Here is a 10,000-nt window from a genome sequence, read left to right on the forward strand (position 1 = left end):
TATGGAGAAGGTATGATTGTTGTGATTAGAAGAAAAGTGGCAGACAGTATCAAATTTATTGGTTGAGATTACAAATGTGTCACTCATGGCAAAGAAGGAATGGAAAAAAACATTTGTTCAAGTTGATAAATGGTGAAAAGGACTCAATATGAAGAAAAAAAATGCATCAGAGAATTATTGTGGCAAACAGTACTTTAGGGGTTAATGCTCCTTGTGGGAATTAGTAGTAACAACTTTATTGGTTCTTTTTATTCCTACTTTAATTTCTCTTTGTGATGAAGAGAGAAAGGAAAAGTATGTGGCAGATTTTATATTCATTTTTTAATTTCAGATGTTACTGGAGTCCATGAGAAAGCAATTTAATATGGAAGTGAATGTGGATAGAAGAGACACAGAGCATCTTGGAGAGGAATCAATGAAAATTGCCAAGAAGCAGGTAACGTCTGCCAGAAGTTGCAAACCCTTATCCCCTGGACAAAAAAGTGAAGCCCAAGATGCCAACATGACTAAGAGAGAAAGCAAAAGCAGCAGTGAAATCCAGTTAGACTGTTATGTCAAGCTCATCCCACTGAGAAGTAGTCCACGAAGAAATACAAAAAGTACAAAGAAAGAGGAACAAGTAAGTATGCAGCCTATCATGTCATTAATTAATCCAATGTTGCTAAGGATGGCATGTATGATCATGCCATGCCCAATGTGAGTTTAGTTTATTAATAGATTAATTAGTTTCATAGAAGGTTTCTGAAGTACCTAGTCAGCTATGAGCCAATTACTGATACTACCTATCTCACCTTTTTACCCTTTTCTTTGGTGTTTAGAAATATATTCATATGTCATATATTGCTGTTAGTATTGTTGGTAACATTATTACAATTATAATGTGTACAATAATAATAAAAGTATTGATAATGATAGCTTTAGTAAAAAGAAAAAAAAATCTGAAAACTCAAGGAAAGGTGAAATCGGGTAAGGTTACAAGATCTGCTAATTGACTCTTTGTGGTTAAGTACTTGTGGAGCCATATTTGTGTAAAGACATTTTAAAAAAATAATACTACAGTCATCACTACATTTTCTTGTCAGCATTGTGTTAATCAAGATCCTGGTTAGTCTTGCTATTGTTAAAGATCATTGTGAAGGCAGATTCTGGCAAAATATTGTCACAATAGCAGTTCCTTTGTGAATTTGAAGAATAAACACTGCTTTGCAGCATTCAAAATTAATTTGATTTATTTTAGGATTACTTCTGGTATGTCTGTAGTAGACTGTTTACATTCTGTGATAATTGCAATAATTGCAGAAAAACTTAAATACCATGCCACATTAGTAAAGGAAAATCATTGTGTTGTTTTGTATTGTTATTATTATTGTCATTACCAACATAAAGTAAATTAACTTTTTAAACCAACTGAACCTAACCAATTGATAATAGGTACTTGTAGTGTAAACTTTAGTTTTTTGTGAATTTTGTTGCTCACAGATGGATCCACAAGTACCCAACCACCACACTAATAAATCAGTTTTTAGGCCCCTAAGGGATTTGATTTCCCCATTTCCTGAGTGAGGAAAGTTCCTCTTAAAAGTATTAACTTTTAATGGGTAGAAATTGTTTATTGAAAATTCACCTAATGGTGATAACTTTCCAGGTATTGGCAACAGAGACTGTCCACCTAGATGTACCAAACCCCTCTCCACAGAACAAGAAAATGGCAGATGTAGACCAGTTTTCAAAGTAAGTGCCAGACACTTCACTTTCTTTTCTCTAGTTTCTCACTATCTCTTGTCTTATTTGACATGTTATACTCTTATATCCTTTAATGATTTTCAGATTTGTTCCCTTTATTCTCATCAAATTCTAGGGTAACCATTGTTGTTATTAAGCAGGCCATGTTCTGGTCTATTTATCTATCTATCTAAAGCTAAATAGAGAGGTGTTAGAAATGGTAGAAAAAGGTTTCAAGTAGCACCTTAGTAATTGAGGTATTATGGAGTTGGAGTCGGGAGGATGAAGATGTAGAGCAGGAGAGGCAGGGAATACTTGAGCTGAATGTTCTTTTTGTTAAATTTGATATGAAGAAGAAAATTTCTAGGATACAGAACCACTATTTGAGAAACCTATCATTCATAATAACCTCTCTTTCCATTGAAATAAAGAGTATGTATAGTGTATTTGTTTAAATATTTTCTGTTCTTCCATCAGGTTGATTGGAAGATTGATGTATACAAAAGTATCTGATTATCATAAACCTTTTTAAAAGTAACCATTCTTTCTCCAGCAGATTACCAAATGCCTCTGCAGGGAATCCACATAGACGAGTGTTAGTTCCCAGGTCTGCCACCAGAAAGCCAGGTGCTCAGAAAGACAAACAGGTACAGCAGTATTAGTATGAAAGATTACTGAACTCTTTTGCTTATGATAGATTGTATTTGTTTGGGTTATTATACAAGTCAGTAGATCCGTTCCCAGATGATCCATAGAATTTAACCCCTTGCTGACAGGTCACCCGATCTGTTTTCTATTTTTTTTTTTCTTTTCTTCTTTTTTCTTTTCTTTTCTTTTCTTTTCTTTTCTTTTCTTTTCTTTTCTTTTCTTTTCTTTTCTTTTTCTTTTCTTTTCTTTTCTTTTCTTTTCTTTTCTTTTCTTTTCTTTTCTTTTCTTTTCTTTTCTTTTCTTTTCTTTTCTTTTCTTTTCTTTTCTTTTCTTTTCTTTTCTTTTCTTTTCTTTTCCTTCCTTCCTTCCTTCCTTCCTTCTTTCCCTCCTTCCCTCCTTCCTTCCCTCCTTCCTTCCTTCCTTCCTTCCTTCCTTCCTTCCTTCCATCACCCATCATTAAGGGGTTAATAAATTGCATAATTGCATAAAAACACACAAACAGAAGAAATAAGTATGGCAGTATCTTCTTTTATTTTTGTTTCAGTTGTTGTCAGAATCAAAGTCCGTTGATAGCAGAGAGACGTCCAAAGAGGGTCTTAGGGAGAAAGCAGTGAAAATTGAACAAAAGCCAATAACTTCATCCAGAACTTGCAAATCCATTGCTAGTGGACTGAGAACTGAAGCCCAAGAAATCAACAAAACAAGAAGAAATGTAAAAGATGCTGGAAAGAAGGAACAAGTAAGCACTGTGAGATACATGTATTTCTGGAATCTTTATGGTGCAAATATTGACATCATTAGAAGGAGTAAATGATGCACCTCATTAAGCGAGGCAGCCAAGGTAAGATTCATTACATTGGAAGGGTATAAAGGTATATTAGACTTAGTTTTCCTGCCCCAGTCAGGTTTAGTCAAGATCTTGGTTAACTGTGATAATAAGGGAACATTAAAGAGAGTAGGGAAAGTAAGATTATATGCTATTTGTAATTTCAGCACCAAAATAGACATGCTTTAATCAAAGAATGGGAAAAAGTTTTGAAAATGAATTTATAAAGTAAAATTTGTGTTTGAAAGCATAGAAAGTAAATTCAAAACACTTAACTTCAAAAGCTTCTTTTTCAATAGACCAACATTCTATTTTTCATTACTGATATTATAAACTCTTAATGATGATGAATAGCCTCATGATCATTTTATGTTATCTTTCTTCAACCTGATGTCACATGGAAAATGTGGTGTTGTAGTATTGTTTTGTGAAATGTCTCTTCACATAGATGGCTCCAAAAGTGCTTAGTGACAAAGGAGTTAATATGTAGACCCTGTGACCTTACTTGATTTCACCTTTCCTTGAATCAATAGAGACGCTGGTATATTTATGGACACTACTATTGTTATAATGTTATTGACATTACTAACAGCAAATATGATAGGTGAATTTTTTTTTCCAAAAATCAAGGAAAATGGCAAACAGGTGAGATAGGTTTTACTAGAAATTGGCTCATAATTGATTTAGTACTTGTGGTGTCATCTATGTGTAAAGATAATTAATAAACTGAGTTCGCAGTGGGCATATCATGTACATACATGCCATCTCCAGTGGCATTGGTTTAATGCTAATTTCGTGCATTAGCCATCTTTTCTTCCCCAAAGAGCAGTTGATTTAGTTTAGGAGATAGAAAGTTTGTAAAGTATTACAGGTTTGTAGGTTTAACTAACTCATCTTTTTTCTCCAAAATAATGTAAATAATGTTAAGAGAAAGTAAGGATTAAAAGATGCCACATTAGTTTTTTTGTTATTATTATTGTTGCTGTTAATATTTTTATTACCATTATTAATATTGTCATTATAACTAATTATTATTATTATTATTATTATTTTCATTATTATTGTTGTTATTATTATTATTATTATTATTATTATTATTATTATTATTGTTACTACTACTACTACTACTATTGTATTACTAAAATATCATTATCATCATCAAATGGGACATAGGTTTATTCCATTTAATCTGTTTATCCCTTTCCCCTTCTAGAAGTACTACTTGCTTTGGGTCAAGTGAGTGAGAGTACAAGAACTTCTGTTGTTTATATTATCAGTTCCTGAGATAACAAGAATATGGTTAAATAAGTATATTTTAATATATCCCTATAAAAAAAAGTTTCTATTCTATCGTACTTCAAATGTCTTAAAACTCTCAGTCTGTAGAGTTAAAAAATCCTTTGTGCATAAGGATGTAGCTAGAGTGTCCCAAAAGATATGCCCTATATTGTGTAATGAAGGTGTTGCATAATTATTATTTAGAACTTAGGCTACTTTTTTACAGTTTTAACACCCAGCAATATCAGTCATCACAAGTCAAGACACATTGTATCACAGTAGGACTCTTATTACTAAGAGTACTATTAGTTAGCTTGGGTCCAAATTTCTAGCAACAGTCAACTTATCCCTGGGTCCCGGGGCTGGTTTGGGAATTCGCACCTTAATGCTTGAGTCCATTAGATCTATATCCCCCCATAGGACCCTGAAAGGAACTTTCCACCTATGTTGTTTCACCCTGCTAGATGCATAACTCTCTATGAGGCTTGCATGGCACACCAATATTATCATATATTTGTTTGTCATTAATCAGTGGCAACATTATTATTACTGTTGTTCTCATTGCTTTGATTTACTATTACAGGCACCCCTTGTATTCTTCTTGATACATTATTTTCTTTCACAACCAACAAGTGTTTGACTAAGGATTAGAGAATAGAGATGTTAGGTCCTATGATTGGAAATTATTGTCAAATCTTTGTTCTCAGGCTGTGCCAACAAATACAGTGAAGCAGGATGTACCACATGCCCCTGCACAGTGCAAGAAAGTGGCTGTTGCAGAGCTTCCAAAGTAAGTTTTAACACTGATATTTCTTCCCTTGTTTTTGTCTTGTATCTATTAACCCAATGCCACCAGGAAAATGTGGAATCCAGTATAATGTTGTTTTGTGAAATGTCTCTGCACCTAGATGGCTCCACAGGTGTTTAGCCACCAAGGAGTCAAGTAGATCACACCTGCATAAAAAAATGTTTGTTTGCTTTTACTGTCAGTCAGGATCATCATTGTTATGTACATTAGAATTATTATAATATGATTAACATTACTTATAGAATATAAGATAACAGACAATATTTCCAAAAATAAGGAATGTACTTGGGGAACCATGTATGTGTAAAGAGAATTGTTAAACCAAATTCACAGTGGGTATAGCATGTACTTTTATGCTATACCCATGGTGGCATCAGATTAATATAGCTGTTTTTAATAGTCTGTTGTGATTATTCCATCATAATCAGTTTAACCCCTTCCCAACGGGTCACGCCGTGAGGTGTCAAAACAAACCGCTTGATCTGTGGCATGCGGCTGTACACCGCGGCAGCACGCAAAAGCGCTACGAGCCAGGGATTCGGCTTGATATACTGAACTCCCGCACTCAAAGTCGGCGCATTGCCATTGATCTCCAGAGTTTTTTTTTAATTTTCTCCACCCGTCATCAAGGGGTTAACCTGATGCCATTTGGGGATGGCATGCAAGTATATGATATGCCCACTGTGAGTCTAACTTATTATTTGTCTTTACTCATGAACTTCATAATATGATATAGGTTGTAAGTTCTGATGCACTTGTTTTTCACAACCATCAGGGTTCAAAACACATCAAGAGGACAGACATATCGTCAGTGGCCTAAAACTGTAAATTCTCTTACAACAACACATGTGAAAGAAAAGCGTAACGTAAGAGCTCTAAATGTTTTTATGTCTCTTATGTACTTTTTTTTTTTTCAAAGTTATGATAAATAATATTTATCATATTTTCTCTCTTTTTCTTCTTTTTTGGGTGCCAGCTGTCTTGGGATGTAATAAGCTTTCAATTTTGAGAATGAGATGTTAAACATCCAAGTTTCCAAAGTGTTTCCTGATATTTGTGTTTATTCCAGGTTCTCAAATCTATGAGGGAGCAGTTTAACATGAAACAACCAAAGAATGCTCAGGAAGAAGAGCCTGATCAGCTCAGCAATTGCAATGGAAAAATATTTGTAAGATTTTTAAAAGAGCATTCATTGCTATTTCATTTAGGTCTTGTTCTGTAGCCTCTTGCATAATGTATAGTAAATTTCTGTCGTAATGATGAAGGAAAATCAGGCATATTGTCTATATCTTTACTTTAACCATTATTTGTTGGCACCATAGTAAAACTTTCTTATTATTGCAGAAGATTCTAGAGTCCATGAGAGAACAATTCAATGGGGAAACGCCTATGAATAAGGACGTAGCAAGAAAAGAGACAGACGGAATTACTACTAGTGAAGGGGACTTGCCCAGGGATAGCAGCTCTCATTCGGGTCAGAAAGTCCTTCCAACGTCTAAGCGAGAAAGCCATGCCATAACGAGCATTAGCCCCAACATTTCCGTTAAGATAAGCAACAAGAGGAATATTATCGGTGAAAGAAAAGGGGGGCCTGAGTGTCCAGCAATGGCAAGAAAGACATCACAGACAGAGAGAAGAAAGAGGCATTGTAAGGAAACAACAATCATATAGGCAGGCATATGTCTATGAATTTTATTTGCAGATTTTCTTTTCTTGTAGTCATTGTTTTGAGTTACAAGTGGAAACTTCTGGGTTTATCATGATTCATTAGAAAGTTTTATGAAATAAATTGACCCATTCCAAGATGTCAAAAAGTATTTTGTAGTCCACATGTTTACATAATAACTATGTGCATGTGTGTCTGTATGAGTCTAGGTAAATACCTCTGCATGTGCAAGATTTCTTGTGTCACATTCATAACCCAATGCTGATAGGTATCAGAAATCTCTGAGCCTCATAAACTCTGAGATTTCTGGCAATGTCCAGACTCTGGGCGCGGGACTCCGCTATTTGTAGCAGTACTTCCCGCTCCATGTGCTCTGGCGCCTCACCGCATGTACAGCTGTATCCCACAGACAAAGTGGTACGTTATGACACTTGTACATGTAACCCATCAGTAATTGGTTAATGTACTTTATTTTTCAGGATGACCCTTTTCTGCATAAAGCTGAGATAAAACAATAACAGTAGCACACACTGGGGATTCCATGTGAAGATTGTTGCTGGACATATTTATTTTGTAGCATTGAAGTCTTGGTCCAAAATGTTTATTAAGTATTTTTATTTTTAGAAATCTCCTCTTGCCAGAAGAAGATGATATAGTCTGGTATTTATGGGTTAGTTGCTGGTTTGTTAGCTGGATTAAAAATTCAAAGTTACCAATATATTGTGAAGGAAATTTATGGGTGAGTTGTCCATTGCCCAAGGGACAGTCAATTACATTTTGATGATGACCTACATCTGCAGATAACTGTAGGGTGAAATCAAAAGATTAATGGACAGTATAATACATTATAGAAAATGAACCTGCCAAGAATTTTTTCTTACAAAATGTAGTAGAATTATGTGTTGTTTGCTAGATATTTTGATAATAGGTGAAGTTACAATCCAAGTACTTTACAGTTTTATACAGTAAATTTGCTTTTTTGTCTTTCTGTGTTTTTGATAGGACTTGATATATAAATTATCAAACCTATTTGTGTCATAGGATTTGATGTCATGACACAAATTACTTTGACAAAAACTGGTATCCAACTTGCCAAAAGTTATAAACTATAAATGGAATTTGTTATGAAAAGTAACTGCTCTTAATTATAGAAAATACATGACATGCAAAAAATGTGTAATATCATAAGATTAAAAAATTAAAAGACACTCAAGATAAATTCTGCCATATTTTCATGTTATGTAGACAATGGGACAACACAAATGTAAAGCATAGTTTTAAAGTTCTTTAACCCATTTCTGCCAGGAACATGTAATATCCACTGTAGTTTTGTTTTGTGAAACTTTTTCATATGTAGATGGTTCTCCACAGTCACCAAGAATAGCAGCCTAGCTGAATCCCAAGCTAAAGCATTATCTACTCTGACTGACTTTATTGCCAAACCCACTCATACACAGCCTCATCCCTCCCTCAATACTTGTACCAGAACTGTCTCCATCTCCCTGGCAGATAACCCTGTCTGTGGTAAGAATTGGTCAGACTGGGGAGAAGATTTACTCTCCAGCTTTTTTTACTATGATGCAGTATCAGTACAATGCTACACCATTCCCCCTAGAGGCTGCTGTAAGTTCTCAACCAATATTGCCAAGATTACTTTCCATAGACATGACCTCCCCATGATGTTTGTGTTGGCAGTGAGTCCCTCCCTTGTAGTGAATCTCTGCTGAAGGCGAAGTTCCTGATGTAGCTTTTAACGATGGTAGCGTGGTCCAGTAGAAAGATTGTTTCTTCTCAATCATCAGGTGGCCTTCAGTGAGATCCAGGTGTCTTCACAAGACTCCCACCTCAGTCTTGTCCTGCCATATCTTATCCTACATCAGCCACTTCCTCTGCCCCTGAAACGTTTGTCCCCTTTTCTCCCCCTCATAAGGAAACCTTTGTTTTTCAGACCTCCCTAACCAACTCCCCATCAAAAACTCTCAAAGACATTCAAAACTATCTAATCATGACCCAGGATAACATGCCTACAATTCAATTTAATTTTCTTACTGTTGCTGTTTTCCTTTCATCTTTGTGTACACGTTACTGTGTTTGTGTTTGTGTCATGCCTACACCTCATCCTTCCCCCAGTCTCTCTGCTTCCATTCCCTCTACACTCAAAGTGACTGCTGACATCCATCCTTCTTAATCCATTAACCATTAACTTTTCCTTGAGTTTTTGTTTGATTTTTTGAATAACATTATTATTATTGCCATTGTAAGTATTATAAAGTTATTAACAATACAAATACCAATATTACATAAAAAAAAAAAAAATACATATATATATTTCCACAAATCAAGGAAATGGGTAGACAGGTACAACCAGTAATTGACTCCTTGATTATTTATCCTTTTGTAGAACCATCCAGGTATAAACATTATTAATAAAATAAGCTCATAGTGGGTATAATATGTACATATAGTCAACCAAATTGAAGATGTCTCACTCAACAAATCTGTCCTTCAAAATATATCATCTGGTATCTCAATCATTGCAGAGTATAAAAATATGGATATTTTCATTTGGCCATTTAAACACGCAATACACAAGATTTTTTATGTAACCATTGGCACTGGTTTTGACAGAATTTATATCTTAATTAAATCATGATCAATGTAACAACAAATAATAATTGCTGTTGATTGGCCTATATACCCAGATCTTTTCTACTGTTTTCCTCTTTTCATCAAAAGAACTATATTTTTTTTTCCTGGTAGATAAGATGTTATTCCTTAAGTTGAGTGAAAATGTCTTGCTTTATATTGTTTTGTGGCACAGGTTTTAGATAATCAAATTATTTACTTCTTCCTTTTTTTATCGGTGAGTTGCCAGTTCCTGTTTATACATTAAAGGTGATTGAAAGTCACAGGGAATTGAGACATCTTCATCTCAGGTGACTACGTTCCATCCCTGGTGGCAGTGGGTTAAGTATTATCTAAAAAAGTAACTTGATAAAATCCTCCCTAAATTACAGAAAATGACATTAAGAAAGGCAAAATTTATTTTTCT

At 34.6% G+C, this 10,000-nt stretch overlaps 1 protein-coding gene across 8 annotated transcripts in view; it reads left to right on the plus strand.

Moving 5' to 3' along the window:
* Positions 1–10,000, plus strand: part of LOC125044289 — a 17,634-nt gene that overhangs the window by 6,241 nt on the left and 1,393 nt on the right. For 6 of the 8 annotated variants that reach the window (XM_047640879.1, XM_047640881.1, XM_047640880.1 and 3 more), the window contains 8 exons: positions 332–619; positions 1,646–1,731; positions 2,276–2,369; positions 2,915–3,109; positions 5,182–5,264; positions 6,058–6,148; positions 6,352–6,450; positions 6,627–10,000. The exon at positions 6,627–10,000 is cut by the window's right edge and continues 1,393 nt beyond it. In XM_047640879.1, the coding sequence (XP_047496835.1) occupies positions 332–619; positions 1,646–1,731; positions 2,276–2,369; positions 2,915–3,109; positions 5,182–5,264; positions 6,058–6,148; positions 6,352–6,450; positions 6,627–6,953 (1,263 nt within the window). In that variant the 3' untranslated portion in view covers positions 6,954–10,000. The remainder of the gene's footprint in view (positions 1–331; positions 620–1,645; positions 1,732–2,275; positions 2,370–2,914; positions 3,110–5,181; positions 5,265–6,057; positions 6,149–6,351; positions 6,451–6,626) is intronic. The other 2 variants (XM_047640886.1, XM_047640882.1) reach the window with 2 other exon arrangements.

Source organism: Penaeus chinensis, chromosome 35 (assembly GCF_019202785.1).
Source record: "Penaeus chinensis breed Huanghai No. 1 chromosome 35, ASM1920278v2, whole genome shotgun sequence".
Lineage (NCBI taxonomy): Eukaryota > Metazoa > Arthropoda > Malacostraca > Decapoda > Penaeidae > Penaeus > Penaeus chinensis.